Source organism: Adiantum capillus-veneris, chromosome 30 (assembly GCF_014529385.1).
Source record: "Adiantum capillus-veneris isolate H3 chromosome 30, ASM1452938v2, whole genome shotgun sequence".
In the NCBI taxonomy this organism is placed as follows: Eukaryota; Viridiplantae; Streptophyta; class Polypodiopsida; order Polypodiales; family Pteridaceae; genus Adiantum; species Adiantum capillus-veneris.
This window is the reverse complement of record NC_140960.1, coordinates 15,910,910-15,930,888: the sequence shown is the minus strand read 5'-3', so window position 1 is coordinate 15,930,888 and position 19,979 is coordinate 15,910,910. Positions and strand designations below refer to the sequence as shown.

General features: G+C 39.4%; 1 protein-coding gene across 1 annotated transcript; it reads left to right on the top strand.

The window, feature by feature from the left end:
* The first annotated feature begins 12,658 nt into the window (after positions 1 to 12,658).
* On the top strand, positions 12,659 to 13,219 carry LOC147417593 (uncharacterized). Its single transcript, XM_086506572.1, has one exon. It carries the CDS (start codon positions 12,868 to 12,870, stop codon positions 13,141 to 13,143), a length of 276 nt encoding a protein of 91 aa, XP_086362698.1. The 5' UTR covers positions 12,659 to 12,867; the 3' UTR covers positions 13,144 to 13,219.
* The last annotated feature ends 6,760 nt before the right edge of the window (positions 13,220 to 19,979 follow it).

Genomic DNA, 19,979 nt, shown 5'->3' with positions numbered 1-19,979 from the left:
GATTACTCCAGACATGCATGGGTGTATCCGCTTAAAGAGAAGTCCGAAGTTTTTATGTGCTTCAAACAATTTTTGGCTATGGCTGAAAATGTCTTCAAATGTACTATGGGCACCCTCCATTCCAATCAAGCAGGGGAGTATAAGTCTCATGAATTTAATGAATTTTTGGCTAGTCATGGGATAAAACACCAAGGTACAGTTCCTTCTACGCCTCAACAAAATGGTGTTGCTGAGGGGGAAAATAGATCACTTTAAAAAATGGCACAATTTATGGTCAAAAGTCAAGCTTTTCCGCATTTGCTTTGGCATCATGTCTGCAAATTATGTACTTAACAGGTGTCCTACAAAAGCTTTGCAGTCTATTACTCTATATGAAGCATGGCATGATAGAAAGCCTTCTTTTGAGCACATACGTGTTTCTGGATGTTTGGCGTATGCTTTGGTGCTACAAACACATCGTAAAAAATTGAATGATAAGCTCTCAAATGTATTTTTGTTGGCTATAGTGCTAAAAGCAAAGGTTATAGGTTGTATCATCCACAAATGTATCTTGGTCTCAGTGGATGTTGTGTTTGTGGAAGATTATGTTTAACCCTTAATATCATGTACTAGGGATGATAATGTCAGCTCATAGGACATTTATGACACTTTGCTACCTCTTTTCAGTGGTGGAAGTTCAAATGTAAACTCCAATGAGGCAAATGTCTATGTGGGTTTTTGAAAATGTTATAAATCAGCCTATTATGTATGCAGATGTTCATGATGTACTTGATGAGGAAAGGGCTGAAAATGAGCAGGCTAGAGGTATGCCAAAATTGATGGTGCATACATTGCATGTGGATGCACCTTTGTCTAGTCGCACTCATTTAGGCTCGTGCCATGCGTCTTATGCATCAAATTGTTATGCTTTGGTTGTGTCTAGATTACATGATGTTGAGGAACCTTTATCTTTTGATGAAGCACAATCGTCCAAAAATTGGATGGCTACCATGCAATCAGAATATGATGCACTTATACAAAATGACACATGAACTTTATGTGATTTGCCTCCTGACAAAAAGGCCATTGATACAAAGTGGGTTTACAGTTTAAAATGCAAGCCGGATGGTGAGATTGATCACTGTAAGTCTCAACTTGTTGCAAAGGGTTATGCATAACAAAAAAGGAATTGAATAGAAAGAGACTTTTTCTCCCACTTGTCGTATGAATACTGTGTGTTTTTTATGTGCATTGGCAACTCATTTTGGTTGGGACGTACATCAATCAGACATTGTTACTACTTTCTTGAATGGTGACATATTTGAATAAGTTTATGTAATGCAGCCTCACGATTTTTTCAAGAAAGGACAAGAGGATAAGGTGTGCAAATTTAACAAAGCTTTGTATGGGTTGAAGCAAACTCCTCGTGCTTGGTATGAGAAGTGTGACACTCATTTGGTTAAATGAAGCGTTTGTAACAGTCCAACAAAATCACATTGTATGTAAAGCGTGAGGGTGATGTACTTCTCATTGTGGATCTTTATGTAGATGATTTGTTGATCACTATACCAAATGAGAGAAATATTGCTGAATTTAAGGCTGATTTGAATGCTACTTTCAAGATGAAAGATTTGGGGCTGCTGCATCATTACTTGGGTATACACTTTAAGCCATGTGATTGTGGTATTGCCTTATGCCATAAAAGTTACATAGAGACATTAATATGTAAGTTTGGACTTGAGGATTGCAAACCAATTGCCACTTCCATGGAAATAGGTTTGAAATCGAGTCTTCATGATGCTGGTGATCCTGCAAATGTCATTCTTTACCAAATTTATGTTGGATGCCTCATTTATGTATCCAACACGAGGTCGCATATTCAGTTTGTAGTCTCACAGGTTAATAGACTTATGTGCATAATAGCCCAGGATCTAAGAATTGGCAGGCTGTAAAGAGGATTTTTCACTACTTTAGTGGCACTTTATATCTTGGCTTGTTTTATCCCAGAGGGGGATCATTGCCCCTAGACTTACATGCTTTTTAGAACTCAAAATGGGCTAGTTGTTTTGACACACGAGTGTCCACAAGTGATTTTTTTTTCATGCTTGGAAACTCATGCATGTCATGGTTGAGAAAGAAGTAACCTAATGTGGCCACTTCTAGTTGTGAGGCTGAGGACACGGCACTCTCCACATCTATGGTTCAATGTGTATGGATTCGATGGCTTATCGCTAAATTTGGGTGTTGGACAAAACAATGCAAACACTATCTACACTAACAGACCGAGCACATTGGAAGATGCGAGGAGCCCAATTTTTCATGCTTTCACAAAGCTTCATTGGGGTGCATTACCACTATGTTAGGGAGAGGCTCTCAGCTAGAGAGGTCAGCTTAACTTATGTGCCAACATAGGACAACCTTGCATATCTTTTCACAAAGGCATTGTCTTGTGAGAAGTTTGAAGCTTTCCACTAAGCTTTGGGCTTACTCCTCTTTGTGGACTGATCATGTCCTCAGGGCATGGCACTTCCAATTACTCTATGTGCTAGCTCTCGTTCACCGCATCACTCCAGGGGGGATTTGTTACCATATACATGTGGTAGTGATGTGTGTGAACACACTTAGAACTACCGGGGCAATTTTTCCCTCTATAGGAGTTTTTTTCCCTCGTGCATTGTATATACGCCCATCACTCTAGGTCTATCTCTGTTTTTCAATGCACACTAAGTTATACACTCTCAATTGTGTGCCTTGAGCTCCATTTGTCTTCTCCAAGCTGTGTGTGTTTTCTTGCAACCCTAATTATAACATTTGGTATCAGAGCAGGTTGCATCCTATCGGGCTTAGTTGCCAGCAGCTCTAGCACACGGTTGCTCACTTTCTCCAATTTTAGTGAGATTTGGCAAGTTGACAAAAATTTTGGGAGAGCTCAAAGAGCCTAGTCTGCTCAGGTTTCTTCTTCGGGCTCATTTCGGCCTTGATTTTCACTAGAGGCAATAGTACGTAGGCTATTTTGTCATTTTGTGCAAATTTTTTGTGAATTCCTTTTATTGCATTACAGGTCCCTTACAATCTTCTACGGTTTGTGCTATATAGCACGTGTTGTTCCTGCTTCATTTCTCCTTTTTTCTAGCAGTTTCAAGTGCAGCATTTACCATGGCTAACAGCAACATAGATGTGTTCAAGATGTTTACTGCTGAGAGCAGATTGGATGGGGACAATTACCCTATGTGGGCTTATATGATGCAACATGTTCTTGTGTCAAAGGGCATTTGAAATACTGTGCATGGCATTGATGTACATCCTGGTTTTGAGGATGTAGGTGATGTTGAGGATGTTGCAGGTCGCGTTGCAAGGATTGTTGTTGTTTTGCCTACAGCTGAGCAAGCTCATTGGGATGTAAAAGATTCAGAAGCTCATGCATTGATTGTGTTGTTTGTCAAGCGTACTATTACACCCCACATTTGTTCAGTAAAATCTACCAAACAAGCTTGGGATATTCTTGTTGGTCTTTATGCAAGTCCCAATGAGGCTAAAAATGCATTGCTACGTGAAGAGCTGAAATTGAAGATTATGCAAGAGGAAGATGATATGGACACTTTCCTTGTTGGTGTCAAGAATATTAATAAGCAACTTATTTCTACAGGTGAAGTCATTTCAGCAGACAGACCCCTTGTGCAAACTATTCTTGATGCCTTGCCAGATTCTTACCAGATCTTTGGTAGTACTTGGAGACTTATGACCCAAGGAATTGTCAAGTTTGATGCATTATGTACATTGATGTTGCAAGAGTCACTTTAAAAGAAAACAAGGCTAGACAGCATGCAGTTGAATAGGACTTTATTCTTGCTCAAAGAAAAGGTGGTAACAGTAATGCATCCACTTCTCATGGTTCTTCTGCAAGTGGAAAATCACACGTTCCTAATGCTGCTGCTGGCAACAATTTGTTTAGAAAGTTTGGTTATAAGGGAAAAAAATAAGATATATTGCCATTATTGTAAATCTAATGATTAGATAATTAAGCAGTGTCCTAAGTTGAAGGCCAAAGAGGCAAAGAAGAAAGAGGGTGGCTCCATTATAAATATTGGTTCCACTACAAATGCAGTTATTGTTGAGTCTTCTATGAAAGGAGATTGTGATGCTGATGTTGATGTAGAATGGGATTTTAGTGCAGAGTGTACCTATAATCCTATTGTACATGATGCATTCTTGTCAGTTGTTGCAGATTCACATGTGTGGTATTTTGACAGTGGTGCAGAGTGTACCTATAATCCTATTGTACATGATGCATTCTTGTCAGTTGTTGCAGATTCACATGTGTGGTAATGTGCTACAACGCACATTACCTCACATCGTGATTTATTCACCTCTTGAGTCTGTCCCTCATGGGAATCTAGTTACTTGTGCCAACAGTGCCTCTTGTCCAGTTAATGGAGTTGGAAAGATTGTGCTTACTATTGCAAATGGTAGTTCTTTCACACTTGTGGATGCACTTTATGTACTTGGGATCAAGAAGAATCTTTTGTCTGTATTGCACATGATAGACTTGGTATTGTAGTCAAATTTGTGGATGAAAGATATACAGTACATGATCTTAGTTTGAGAGATGAAATTGTTGCATCTGGAATTTTATGTCCTCGGTTGTATAAGCTCACTTTGTATGACAAGTGTGGGTAGACTTTTGCAAATTCAGTTGTGGGTTCAAAGGCTATTTCAGATGAAAAACTTTGGCATGCATGTTTTGGTCATCTAAACTTTGTCAGTTTGTTGCGTTTGGAGAAATCTAATATGGTTGCTTCTTTGCCGCCTCTTGAAGCACCTGCCAAACATGTTTGCAAAGGTTGTATTTTGAGTAAGATTCAGTGTTCAAAGTTTCTAAAAAATGATTCAGTTAGGGCCACATGCAGGTTGTAGCTTGTGCATAGTGATGTTTGTGGCCCATGGAAACTCCATCCTTGGGTAATTACCTTTACTTTGTGACTTTCATTGATGATTACTCTAGGCATGCATGGGTGTATATGCTAAAGAGAAGTTCAAACTTTTTATGTGCTTCAAACAATTTTTGCTATGGCTGAAAATGTCTCAAAATGTACTATGGGCACCCTCCGTTCCAATCGAGGGGGGTAGTATATGTCTCATGAATTTAATGCATTTCTGGCTAGTCATGGGACAAAACACCAATGTCCAGTTCCTTATACACCTTAGCAAAATGGTGTTGTTGAGAGGAAAAACAGGTCAATTACAAAAATGGCACAATGTATGGTCAAAAGTCAAGATTTGATTTGACGCATTTGTTTGGGCTTGAGGCCATCATGTGTGCCACTTATGTACCTTACAGAATGTCCTAGGAAAGCTTTGCAGTCTATTACTCCATATGAAGCATGGCATGATAGAAGATCTTCTTTTCAGCACATGCGTGTTTTTGGATGTTTGGCGTATGCTTTGGTGCCACAGACACATCACAAAAAATTGAATGATAAGGCTGTCATATGTATTTTTGTTGGCTACAGTGTTGAAATAAAAGGTTACAGGTTGTATCGTCCGCGAAAAAAGTGTATCTTGGTCTCACAAGATGTTGTGTTTGTGGAAGATTTTGTTCAGCCCTTGCTGTCATGTACAAGAGACAATAATGTCAGCTCACAGGAAATTTATGACACTTTGTTACCTCTTTTTAGTGGTGGAAGTTTGAATGTAAACTCCAATGAGGCAAATGTACAACCTATTGGGGTTTTTTTAAATGTTACAGGTTAGCCTATTACTAATGCAGATGTACATGATGTACTTGATGAGGAAAGGGCTGGAAATCAATAGGCTAAAGGTACGCCAAAATGGATGGCACATACATTGTGTGATAGTAAATTGAATACACATATGTCTAGCTGCACTCATTCAGGTTCTCACCATGCATCTTATGCATCGGATTGTTATGTTTTGGTTGTGTCTAGCTTGCATAATGTTGAGGAACCTCTATCTTTTGATGAAGCACAAATTTCAAAAAATTGGATATGCAATCGAAATATGATGCACTTATAGAAAATGATACGTGAACTTTATGTGATCTGTCTCTTGGAAAAAATGCCATTGGTATGAAGTGGGTTTACAAGTTGAAACACAAGCCGGATTGTGAGATTGATCGCTTTAAGTCACGACTTGTTGCAAAGGGTTATGCACAACAAAAAAGGCATAGACTATGAAGAGAATTTTTCTCCCACTCGTTGTATGACAGCTGTGCATTTTCTATGTGTATTGGTAGCTCATTTTGGTCGGGATGTACATCAATCAGACATTGTTACTGCTTTCTTCAATGGTGACATATTTGAATAATTTTATGTAATGCAGCCTCGCAGTTTTGTCAAGAAAAGACAAGAGGATAAGGTGTGCAAATGCAAGAAAGCTTTGTATGGGTTGAAGCAACCTCCTCGTGCTTGGTATGAGAAGCCGACACTCATTTTGTTAAACAAAGATTTCAGAACAGTCCAACAAAGAGCACATTGTGTGTAAAGCATGAGGTTGATGTACTTCTCATTGTGGTTCTTTATGTAGATGATTTGTTGATCACTAGACCAAAGGAGAGACGTATTCTTGAATTTAAAGATGATTTGAATGCTACTTTCAAGATGAAATATTTGGGGTTGTTGCATCATTACTTGGGTATACATTTTAAGCACTATGATGGTGGTATTGCCTTATGCCAGAAAAGTTACATAGAGACATTGCTATGTAAGTTTGGACTTGAGGATTGCAAACCTATTGCCACTCCCATGGAAACAGGTTTGAAATTGAGTCTTCATGATGTTGCTGATCCTGCAGGTGTCACTCTTTACCAAATTGTTGCTGAATGCCTCATTTATGTATCCAACACGAGGCCGGATATGAAGTTTGTAGTCTCACAGGTCAGCAGATTTATGCATAGCCCAGGGTCTAACACTACAGGAGTTACTTCACATTAGCGAAGCTCGCAGTGCGACGCTCAAAAGTGAAAATCCACGGCGTCGCTATCAGTGTTGCTATGGGCGTCACTATGAGCATCACTCTTCTATTTGTTACATAGTGACGCCTATAGCGACGCCCATAAAGACGCTCATAGTGACGCTGACAAGGGTAAAAAATAAACTGAGAGCGCCCAAAACTCATATCTCATATCTGAGTTTTCGACGCTCAAGCAAAGAGGTAACCCGCGCTCTCCTCTCTGTCTCTTTCTTCCCCACACACATACACACACACACACACACACACACACACACGAGGAGAGGAAGGAGATCCAGGTATGCTCCTCTCCTCTCCTCTCTCTCATGTTCCCTTCCCCTCTTTCTCTCTCTCTCCCTCTCTCTCTCTCTCTCTCACACGTACACATATTGTGTCTTTGAAATAGAGAGAGAGAGCACATGCATAAACAAAAAACACATACATACACACATGAATAAACAAAGAACTGCATACACACACACATTGAGAGAGGAAAAGAGAGAGAGAGAGAGAGAGAGAGAGAGAGAGAGAGAGAGAGAGAGAGGAAACAAAGAGAAAGAGAAAGAGAGAGAGAGAGAGAATAAAAAACCAAAGAGAGAGAGAGGGGGAGAAGACGACAGAGAGAGGTAAGGGGAGAAAACAAAGAGAGAGAGATTAGGTTAAGATTTAAATTAGATTAGGCTAGATTACATTTAGATTTATGTTTATGTTGAGTTAAAGATTATGTTAGATTTAGATTTACATTAGATTAAGATTAGGTTAGATTTAAAATTAGGGTAGCATTAAAGATTAGCTAGCTATGTTAGATTTAAGTTAGATTACATTTATGTTTAGAATTTAAGATTGGATTAGATTTAGGTTTATGTTGAGTTTAATATTAGACTAGATTTAGATCTAAGATTAAGACAAGATTTTAAGATTAACTAGATTAAATTTAGATTTAAGTTAAATTACGTTTAGGTTTAGGTTAGATTCAAGATTAGATTAGATTTAGGATTATTTTGAGTTTAATGTTAGATTAGATCTAGATTTATGTTCGATTTAAGATTAGATTAGACTTAGGTTAGATTTTAGTGCATGTCAATGAAGGCGCGCTTTGCCCAAAGAGCAAACACTAGTTACACAACAATTGTATATTTCCACAAGAATCTGACACCTATTAACTCACACACTAACCATATTCAATTAGCCGCGAATCACCACATGTTCAATTAGGTTATATTTAAGATTAGATTTTGGATTGAGTTTTTATATTAGAGTCTACCTTTGGAATTACGGTAAAAAAATTAGAGTTAGACGAACGGTGATCCCTCTCTTCCTCTCTACGGATGCAACCTTAAGTTGGAAAGCTTTCAATGGCATGATACTCAGATTGGAGGCCAACATGTAATGTGCTAAGTAATCCCTCGAACAAAGATCTGTTGTGAAGAGATATTAAGATTTTGTGAATTTTTATAGCTAGAGAAGAGTCAAAGGGGTTTTGTCCACTACATGCACTATCATGTAGACGTGGGTGTGTAGATTTCTCGTACCCACAAATATAGGCATTGATCAATAAAGACAACATTATAACCCGGTGATCCTGATCTCCGTGCACCTCTAGACCGAGGTGTGCGGGGATTGGACATGACTAGAGAATGTGAGGTAGTTTATAGTATGAACAAAGAGAGAGAGAGAGAGAGAGAGAGAGAGAGAGAGAGAGAGAGAGAGTAGGGAGGCGTTGTAGCACGACCTAAACCCACAAAATTGTCAAATCGTGGATTGGTAACGCGCTAGGGCATGGAAGCACGAGCCTAAGATGTATAGACATAGAGGATTCAAGGGATCCTTCTACTCATCATAGAGAGAATCCATGGAAAGGGGCTTCCTCTAATCAACAACACATTCCTACTTACTAATCACTAGCACACAATTATGTGGTTGAAATTAACCTCTCACATCAATCACTCTTATTCACAACTACACAAGCCTGCTCCGCATTAGTGTGTCCATTCCGGCACAACCCCTCAATGCGACTACGTATGCACACACACTAACCGCACCTTGTAGAGAGAGATGAAGAGAAGGAAGGCATAGCCCTCACACACCATGGCCAATGGTGTGGATAGAATAGATTAACTCATAAAAGGGATTAGAGATCTACCATCACTCTAATACAATCTCACTCCACATAATCAAGCAAAGAAGACTAATAAGAAAGAAAGTGTAATTGATTACTAGAAATCAAGAGCTACATGGGCATGGAAAGCCCATGAGCCTCATGACCATCCACTCTACAAAGAGGAGAACTCACCCAAGAATGACTTCTCATCAAGCATAGGGCTCTTTTATAGCTTTGGGCCTCAAACTCTTCAACTATGGGATAAAGTTGCTCTCTAGCTTAGACTCATACAACTTTGGAACTCCTACATGAGCCCAAGGCCCTATACAATGAAAAGGAAATGTTGTGCACTATAGCACATCTCCAGCATGGTGCATATTCGGTGTAGCCTATGTTAGCCGCTGCTAACATTCCCCCCTTCCTAATTTGGCACACGTCCTCGTGTGCCGGTGAAGCAAGACACGGTGACATTGTAGAAAGCAAGTCCATGGAAGAAATGTTGAGCTGCAAAATATAAGAACAAGTAATGAGCATCAAAGGCCACCAAGAATGAATAAAACATGAAGTACAAATGAACAATCATGCAAAGTGATTTTTTGCTTCTAAAAGATGGGTCAATCATAGTAAAAAACTAGACAACATAAAGCAAAAAAACACCTAAACTATTGTGAAGATTAAACCACTTGAGATTTTAGTTTTATGCATGAAACACAAGCAATCAATTATGACCCTATGCTAATGCAAGTTCATAAACCTACTAGCCTAAAAACTATGTGAGCAATCTTAATAAATCATTCAAGTCTATCATGTCTACGGGCTATAAAAAAAGCTCCTAATCTATTAGTACATAGTCACAACTTTTTGAACCTCATGGAAGTTCTGTTCTTTCAATCATAGGAAAAAGTAAATCACAACACAAGGCTACCACCCCAAGGCAAGTCTAGGTGTGACTCTTGGCTCCTTGAACCCTCAAGAAGGTGTTCCAAAAGCCCGCTAGCCTACCAAGGCTACGGCTAACACTTATCAATTCAGGGTATCGGTTTAGGGCCTTGACCAAGCGAGCCAAGGTGACTCCCCTCGCCTGTCAAGTTCCAATAAGGCGCTAGGCCTCACATAGACACAACATAACATAAAGATTTTAATTTTCATGTGTCTAGTAGCATTTTTGCTACTTTTTCTTGACACTTTTCTGCTTCATTGATTCATGTTTTTAGCACATTTTCACTGCTTCCAATTTGATATGCTAATGGCAATTGGACTAAAGGACTAAAGCCTAATCATAGCCCTAGGTTATGTTAAAAAAGAATGGAGTATAAAGCCTATCACTAAGAGTCTAGGACTAATGAGAAATGAACCTACATTAACTTAAGGTCAAGGCCAATTACCTATGATTAGCACACATAAAACCTGATTTTTTGATGAGTTAATTTTCACAAAGTAAAGTGTTGAAACTTTAGGATACTTAGCTTTTGAACATGAAAAAGCCATAGCTTAGAAGAAAAATTTCACTTAAGCCAAGCAAAAGAATGAAGAGATGAACAAAAGAGCAAACTCATGGAAGAATTACACCTATTCATGCTCTTTTGAGCATCCTTGAGCAAGCATCCTTTGTGTAGAGAAGTCTCTTGATCTTTTATTACAATCCAAGCTTTTTGAAGCTAAGTGTAAACACAAGCTACAAAAGCCAATTATTGAAAGCCAAAAAGCACACAAGAAACATTAATGAAAACTTAATTCTAGGGTCTTGCGTACCCCAATTTGCCAAAGGAAAAAAACCCAAGGGAAAAAATGCCTTTGGTTATGCACATGATGCTCTTTGTTAGCAAATTTATGCATACATAACAATCATGAGAGATAAAATGAGCTTCTACATACGCAAATTTTGCAATTTTTACCATATCTCATGCATGATTCAAAAGTTTGATTAATTTCTAGCTCAATGAAATATGAAAAAAACAAGTCAAGAGCTGAAAATAATGCAACTTTTGAATGAAATGAAGTGGCTCTCGATAGCCAAATTTTACAATTTAAAGCTTTTCAAAAAGTTGTCTAACAACTAGCTCACATGAAATTTTCAATTTTCTAGTGCAATCTATGAGCTAGAGATGCCTGCAACTTGATGGAATGAAATGAATGGCTCTCAATAGCCAAATTTGCATTTGAAAGCTTCAAAAAAGCTGGGTAAATACTAGCTCAAAATGAGAAAATTTAACTTTTGACCAAGCTATGAGCTAGCATATATACAGTGTTTTTAATCCAATCAATTGGAATGGCTCTAATTAGCCAAATTTTGTAATATTGCAATGATGACCCCTTCTTGGATCAATTGAAAGCACACTCCTGCCCACACAACCCTTCAAAGCGAAGCTCAAATCATTAGTGCTTCTTAAGCATTTGGAAATTCAACACAAGCACTAAAACTTTCATGTTCAATGCTATCACATGGCCATTCAAGATACCCAATTTAGTGCTATGCAATGATTTTTGCATACATATTAAGCACTAAAAAAGTATCGAGCAATGCCAAGTTCAAATTCTAGTGCATGCTTCATTCACGAACTCAAAAGGACATTGCTCTCCCATGTTCATCCAAAAAAGCTCGATTTTTAGTGATATGCAAGGTTTTTACATTTAATTCAAGCACTAAAATATACAAGCAATGCCAAGCCCAACTTTCAATGCACACTCTTTGACCAAGCATCAGTTTACTTCAATGTACCTCAAGATGAAGCTCACATGTAGCTGATATGATATATATAACATCGCAGAGGAAAAGTATAAGGTAAACTTTTGTTTTCCCGGCTCTTTTGAGTAAATCAAATAGAATGCTTGTGTCGCAAAATAGCCCAATAATTAACGTACAAAAGCAGGTATTCAAAATGAGCACAAGAGTTGTCTAGGACAATCCATGCATAAACTTATCAATGGGTATAACAAGCTCTTATGTAGCTTATTTAGCAGACAATACAAGTTATTTAGTTTCGGCTTTTAAAAATTGGCAATTTTTGAGAGCGCAAAATAATGAATACACAGATAATCATTTGCACAATTCTGAGGTCGTTTGTCTCCAGGTCTTTCCAGAAGACCAAAGCAACAAGCCTGATGATAGATATGTACATTTTATGGATATTGTGTCACAACACATGATGCTTAGAAATGAAATTTGAAGGTAAAGCGATCAACACTAGGTTGATAACTAAAGACACTTATGTCCTATTAACAAAGGTAACCTTCATGCAAAAACTGATATATGATATGTAGAATGGCTTTTGAAGAGCTAGATATCCTCAAACTTAGCTTCTGATATGAATGAAAGAACAATTTTTCAAGCTAAAATTGATTCCACCTGTAGCCCTATGCTGTGCAAATCTTTTCAAAACTTAATAGTGTTGAAAAAAATCAGTGCTTCTTTTGCCATGTTTTTCAAGTATGCAACTTGGATAATTGTAAAAGTCATACATAACATGCTTCATAGTTCTAGTTCAAAATCACTATAATTCAAAGATGAGGGTATATTTTCTTGAAGATGAGGATTTGCAACCAATATTGAAGAAGGGTCTGTCCCATTAATTACAGTATGGTGTACTATTAAGATAAGAATTATTGCTACAGAAAGTTGGAGAAAAGCCAGAGCCTATAGATTCGTTCCTTCGACCTCGGCACGGCTCAATGCTTGCATGAGCAGTGAAGTCTTAGTCTTGTACATGTCTAGGTCAGCCTCTGCACCTTGATGATTGCCGATCATGATGCTAGAGGAAGTTCTACATAGAAGTTGAAGGCAGGAGAAGATCATTTGAAAGGAGGACATCAAGCTTTCGGCTATGGTGAAGCCACAGAAATGGGCAGAAGAAGATGATGATGTAGGGGTAATCGTGGAGTTGTGGACTGGTGCGGGAATATTGACGATGCCGGGACAAAGCGGTAAGATGAGGGAGTGGTCAAGGGGGCAACCAAGGCTTGTGAAGTGGTGGACGATTGCTTTGAAGTGGGTCTTGTCGTGTGCAACGAGATGGGTGATAGGAGCCCTGGGCTTGGCTCTCGATCTCCGCGGCCGCTTGGCTTTGCAGGTAATGCTTGTCCCACAGGCGCTGCTCTGAGCCACCATGGAAGTTGGTGGTGAACAGGGAGTGGTGATGCATGCCCGCTTCATATAATTAACAAGCGGGTGATCGAGCGCCAGCTCTGCAGGGGATATTTAGCTGGTTGTGGAAAGCTTGTTTGCAGATCAGACAGAGAGAGAGAGAGAGAGAGAGAAAAGCTCACAACCCCATGCACCACCACCTTGCAGCATCAACAGATGAGGATGCCTTAAATCAAAGGGTCGACAACAATTAGTTGGTCGAGACTTTGACAAATGCCCGAGATCATCCCACTACGAGTGACTGACTGAGTCCTGGTTCCCATATCTAGTGTGCGGATGAGCTCATGATCTCGCGGATGCACTTGATTCTCTTCGGGCTATCTCTTGCACCTGGCCTCTATTTTTTATGAGCTAATAATCAAGTCCATATACGGACAAGACACTTCACCATAAGTCAAAAGTGGCATTTTCGCTTGGCAAATTTTCAAAAGATACCGCCTTGGCCAGACTATGGCATTTTTGACTGGGTCTACACAAGGTTATTTTGGACGTCATAGGCGGGAGTTGAACTGTTGACCTCTTCGAGATCCCTCAGAGTGCATCTAAACTCTACATTCTTATTTTGACCCTTACTTTGACCCAGACATTCCATTGCTTGTCGTTCGACTCATTAAATAACTAATCTTTACATGGTTGTCCGCCAAATTCCACATACAACAAACACAACAGTAGCTTCAACTATCTCGCGTAGCCAGGACTTTAGTGGAGCATTTTTGCATGTGAAAAGTGTTGCTCCCCTTGACACATCCCCCCCCCCCCCCTCTCTCTCTCTCTCTCCAAAGATAATTTGGTATCCTTGTCAAATATTCTGATGACATTGTGGCTAGCCAATGATAAGTAAAAGGAAACTATTGATGCAATCTAAAGTGGAATCTCACACATTAAAGTCAATTCTCCCATCCATGTGCTCTCTCTCTCTCTCTCTCTCTCTCTCTCTCTCTCTCTCTCTCTCTCTCTCACACACACACACACACACACACACACACACACACACACACACACACAAAGTGGCAATATTCCACATAAATCCGAGGATATTCGCGCTACAAGGTAGGAAAGAGGTAGTATTCTATCACATAGACATGATAAGGGAGCTTTCACAGATCAATCATTTTACCAATGTTGTTCAATGGGTATTTACAAGCTTGTGGTGTCAGTACTAGAAACGGTATCAAACTATCAGTATATGGGTCATTACATAGTCGGTATTACAGTCACTATACATCAACAATCATACCGACTAGTCACTAAGGGTGCCAAAGACAGAGGGGATGTAGCTCTCTCTCTCTCTCTCTCTCTCTCTCTCTCTCTCTCTCTCTCTCTCTCTCTCACAAGTGTGGTAGATTGGTTATGTCACTTTCCTCTTGAATAACAAGTCTTGAGTTCAACTCTCGTATAGATCTTTGAGTTCTTTTGGGATAGTTTCCCACAACGTTAAAAATTATCTTCTTCGTCTTCTTCTCTCTTTGATCTCTCTCTCTCTCTCTCTCTCTCTCTCTCTCTCTCTCTCCCCCCCCCCCCCCCCCCCCCCCCCCCATTTTCAACGCGTGAGAATTCCTCCATGGCTTCCTGAACTTGGTTTCAGATGTTGTGAAAGGGTTGGGCACCCAAGGGTGCCCCAAGGGGGGTCATTCTCACCTACAAAACATGCCAATTACATCTAGTTTTCTAGGCTTTGAAGATGAAAAGTGGGCCCAACTTTCCACGTTGCGAGGCAAGAAGGAAGAGCATACAAGGTCTCAATGGCCTGATGAGTTTAAGGCACCCAAATGGTGTCAAGGGACACCCTAAGGGGTGGACTCCATGTGAAGCCCATGCAAAGGCTTCGAGGCCATGCAAGGCATCATGCAAAGCACAAGGGTGCAAAGCTTGGCTTTCAAGGAGCAAGGCTCCCTAGACGGCTAGTGCAAAGCAAGGCAAACACCACAAGCAATCATGACAAGGGTTTATGAGCACAAACTTGGGAGCCAAAAGAACTTAAAATAGCCTAGCCAAGGGACTTTCAAGGTCCACATTAAGGACCCAAGCCAAGGAGATTTGAAATCCATGGCTATCAGCATATTTCAAGACCCATTGAAATCTACAACTACAAGCATGAAGGGCTCAATTCGGCAAATTAAACAATATTTTAAAAAAACATTGGGCTTAAAAGTTGGAATCGAAGGCTACAAGAAAAATTTTGAAGATCAAAGAGATGATATACACAAGGTATCACAAGAAGAAAATTTTGATGTATGTGTTGGGCACTTTGGCTACCAAGCCTCTCTATCTTATTGTAGGGATAGTGAGAACCACGTGCATAAATGACATACCATGGGACAGAGACAACATGACTAACTACTGCATAGAGGCTACAAGAGGTTGTCAGGCTCTTGTATAACACACTCGATCCTTATCTACTCAACGATGTACTCAACTACATGTCAAGCAACAAAAACTAACCAAAACATCCGCTAAAAAAATCTTGACGATTCACCAAGCATATGAAGTCAAAATGTGACCAAATTTATAGGATGGATAGACATTTACTAATTAAGACACATGTCTATGGCCTCAAATCCCCCTTTGGATAACTTGCCAAAATCACGCTTATTATCTATAGGGTAGAAATCCTACAAGGTAGGGTAGATTTGATATATTAGCAATATTGTCCTAGTATCTCTCCTATATATGCATAAAATGTAATTTGGATGCGTAAAACCTTAGTTATGAAAAAATTAAGAACGTTATCTACAACAAAACCATTGATTCATCACAACAAACTTACAATGTTGTGTAGAGCTTTCACTTGAGAATGCAATGGAAGAGACCATGCTCCAAATGGACTATCTGCAAGGAAGTTGCAAGCTCAATTAGAAGAAAGAGCAGAGTATACAGAACTCAAAGACAGTATGTGTGCTTATTATCCAAAAACTTCAGTAAGGGTTTTTTACAAAAACTAGCTTTGAACTTTGTGGAAGCTCAAGTAGGAGGTTCTTTAATTATTACGTGGAAAAAATTGTGGCAAGCATTGCATCATCTACTTTATATCAATTGACAATCTACCTATTGGTTAATCGCCCATTCTTTCCGCCCCCCGCATTCAATGATGTAGTGTTTCTCACTTTCCCCATTTCTTGGGATCCGGATTTGCAAGTTTTTAAAATTTTGGTGACTCACAAAGTTATTACAAAGTGTTTTCAGACTTAATTATCAAGAGGTTTCATCCAATTTGGAATAGTTTTGGTCACTTACTTATTGATCACAAATGGAAGCAAATGTAGCGCGCTCAAATTTTGTAGACAAATGATTTCAAAACTCCTAGAGCTTTCACAAATGTGTTTCCACTTCGCTTTGACAAAGCTACTCCTGAGCTTAAAGTTGAATTTTCAGCCTCTGGAAAAAAGATGTTATCTATAGGCTGGGAATTGCTTTTTTTTGAAAATTTGATGCCATTTAGGTCTTATATAGTAGAGTGCAAGTACTTTTGGATAGAAAATTAAATGCATTAATCAAAAAAGAGATAATAATATATTTTTTAATCAAAATTTGATATTTTTCTCTCAAGGGGAGGTGTGAGTTATCTCTTGGATTAGAGATGCTTTGTCTCCTTGATTTGGGATGGTCTCCTAGATTGTATTGTATCAAAGTTATTAAATATGGTCTTATGGATTAGATTATGTCATAGTCTAAACCCCAAGGGGAGGGTTTTTAGGTTTTATCCTATGCTTTGGTACGTATCACCCAAAATCAAGGACCAAGAAGAGGTGCTACAACCCGAAGCTATCCTTTGGCATGAAGACAAGATACTACAACATGGAACATTATCCGACGGTATCTTATTAAGTTCAAAAATTATCCTTTTGAGGATGTTGGATGGATGCAAAGAATACAGCTTAAGGATAGTATGAACCTTGTCAATGCTTAAAATGCTACACTAGAGTAAGCAAATGCACATGTTTGTTGTTAATGATCAACATTTTTGTCTTGTAAGACTAATTCTATTTTTATTGTGCACAAATTTAAGTAGTATGCATGCTCAGAATCATGGTTGTGATGACGACGTCTCTCAAACACCAAGTAGACTTTGTCACTCTACTTGGGAGAATGAAATGGACTAAAGAGCATACATGCTTGCGGCAGCTACATCTCCCAAGCACCAAATGGATTAGTCATCTATCTTGGAATGATGTCGTAGGGTAAAAAGGAATCCTCTACCCGCTAAGAAACATTGACTAATGACTAAGGCTTTATCTCTTCTACCTCATAGTTGAGGTCGACTATGATTTCAAGAGAGAGGTAATGTCATAAATTCTAATATCTAACAACCCAAATTATTTTCTCATATTCAATTGATCATTTAATGTGGGAGAATAAATGAGAACAAGGGTTAGAATATAGACCTTTGCTTACGGATCTATCTCAACACGGGGCCAATGGTAAAGGGGTCCAAATGAGAGATGGTCTAGAAAGACTAGCTAATGGAGCTTAAAGACCTTATGTTTAGCTTCATTAAAGACCTCCAAAGGTTAGTGTTAAAAGTCCTTTGACCTTAGGCAAGCTAGGGTTGTGCTTGAGGTTGGAACCCGGCCCAAGTTTGAGGTGCTTGTCGTGCTTGCTGACAAAGGTGCTTGAGGTGCTTGTCGTGCTTGCTAACTAATGTGCTTGAGGTTCTTGAAGTGCTTAATGACTAAGGTACTAAGGTGTTCCATGACTAAGGTGCTTGAGGGGTTAAGGTGTTCAAAAAGTCAAAGCATATCTCTACTCATGAGGGGACGAGCCCTCCTTCTAGGAGCTAGAGAGTGAACACATACACACTCACACAAGGCAATCTTGGTATAAAAAAGGCAACTAGTACACTTGTCAAGCTCCTCTTCATTTTTCCGTCATAGTGTGCCTAAAGCCTATTGTTTGGCCTTGGCAAGGGGTCCAATGATAATTTAATTAATTGTTTTTTCATTTATCAAGTCCTCTCTATCAAAGGGGAAAGGGAGACGGCGCTTGTTCCAAGCCTAGCAAGCTTGCTTGATATGCACTTTGCATGTGATTGGTCAGGCTTGCAGGGGTCCAATGAGCTTCCATCTTGAGCTAGAAGGGGGGTTCAACCAAAGCAAGGAGGGGGCTAGCTTGGTAATCATGTTAATGTATGACGTGAGTTCGAAAGGAGGGTTTAAAATTGCAAAAGATTTAGACAATTTAACAGATATACATTAAAATAAGGGATTTTAATATTCAATTTTGAAATAAATTCCTAAAATAAGGGGTCATTTTATTCATTCAAACATGTTTAAGAGGTGTTTTTCTAATACCCCACAAACGAACGTTATATAGGGCATACTAAATGGTGAACCCCCCTGAGTGTTCATGCCAAGCTAATTAAGTATTATGGTTATGTTTCTACTGGTAATTAAGTTCACCCTCTATGTTCTCAAAGTAGTCTCACAAAACTTCTCACTCTATTTCTCCTAATTCCGCTATTCTCAAAGTTCATAGGCCATTTCCATTACAGATCATATGGAAAACCATCACTGGAAAAAGGGAGAGAAAGGCCCAAAGAGATGACTTGCAGGCTGTGGGTCAAATTCCAGATATGTAGCCTCAACTTAAACCCAATGAAAAGCTTGATATACCAAAAGGTCCATGGGTTTTGAGTCATGCAGAAGAGCATTAAGTGAAGAAAACTATATCTTCATTCAAGACTCCCACTGGGTGTATATGATGTTTGAAAACGGCTTTTACAAGAGATGTTAATCTTAGTGGTTTTAAGTCCCATGATTGGCACAATGTTTTACAGTTTATCTTACCAATTTCCATAAAGGATTGTCTGATAGATGAAATTAGAAGAACAATCTATAAAATCGGTGAGTTGGTACGTTGGATCATGTCAAAAGAGATAAGAAAAGACAGCATTGATGCATCACTCTTAAATGTTATTGAAGCAGTGTGTATGGTGGAGAAGTACTTTCCAACAAACATTCTTATCATCCAGATGCATCTACTTGTGCATGTGGTCGATGAAGTTGCAATTGATGGGGTAGTCCATAGCAGGTGGATGTTCTTCTTGGAGAGATTCACGTCACTCTGGAGTTTTAGTTTTCATGTCACTCCGATTGGCATGTCACCCGAGCAGATGGGCTCCTTTTTGACACAGTTCACACCAGAGCAGGTTAGTTACGCACAGAACCTTTGGACATTTGGTTCCTCTAGACCTATTATGGCCGCCCCTATGCCTAGGGCTAGTGTCTCCCATACATTGATCAACCCTCCACCTCAGTCATGTGTTCCTCCTACACCGACGGTTGGTTCATCTTTGAGACAAGGTAGGCATCATTCTGGAGGTGGTGGTTGTTGTGGTAGTGGTTCTACCAATGCATCCACACCACAGAGAGAGCGTCCAACACTCTCTTCAGTAGATAGTTCACCGAGTGACACACCACGTACACCTCGGGGATCACACGAGCATGATCCTAGCAAAGTGTACAAGATCAGGAATGGGTTTGTTATGTCAAATAGGGTCAGAAAGGCCATACGATAGAGGATTTGATAGCTCTGTTGTAAGGTTCAGTTTGGCCACTTTGTGATGGAGATTTTGGATAATCAAGATGATGAAAGAAAGAATTGCATCGTTGAGGCCATTCACAGAGAGTATAGGTCAGCAAAGGGGTATGATCCAGTCTCGAATGATTGGATTTTGAGCATGGAAATTGCCACAATGTCACACCATTGGTCAAAGGCGAGAGACAGGTACAAGGATGGCAGTCCAAAGCCGGCATGTTTGGATGCAGAGGAGAGGGCAGGGATTGCACAAGAGAC

Bases quoted from the DNA above. Each gene is read 5' to 3' on its own strand.
- LOC147417593 (XM_086506572.1), top strand. From the start codon at position 12,868: ATGGTGAAGCCACAGAAATGGGCAGAAGAAGATGATGATGTAGGGGTA.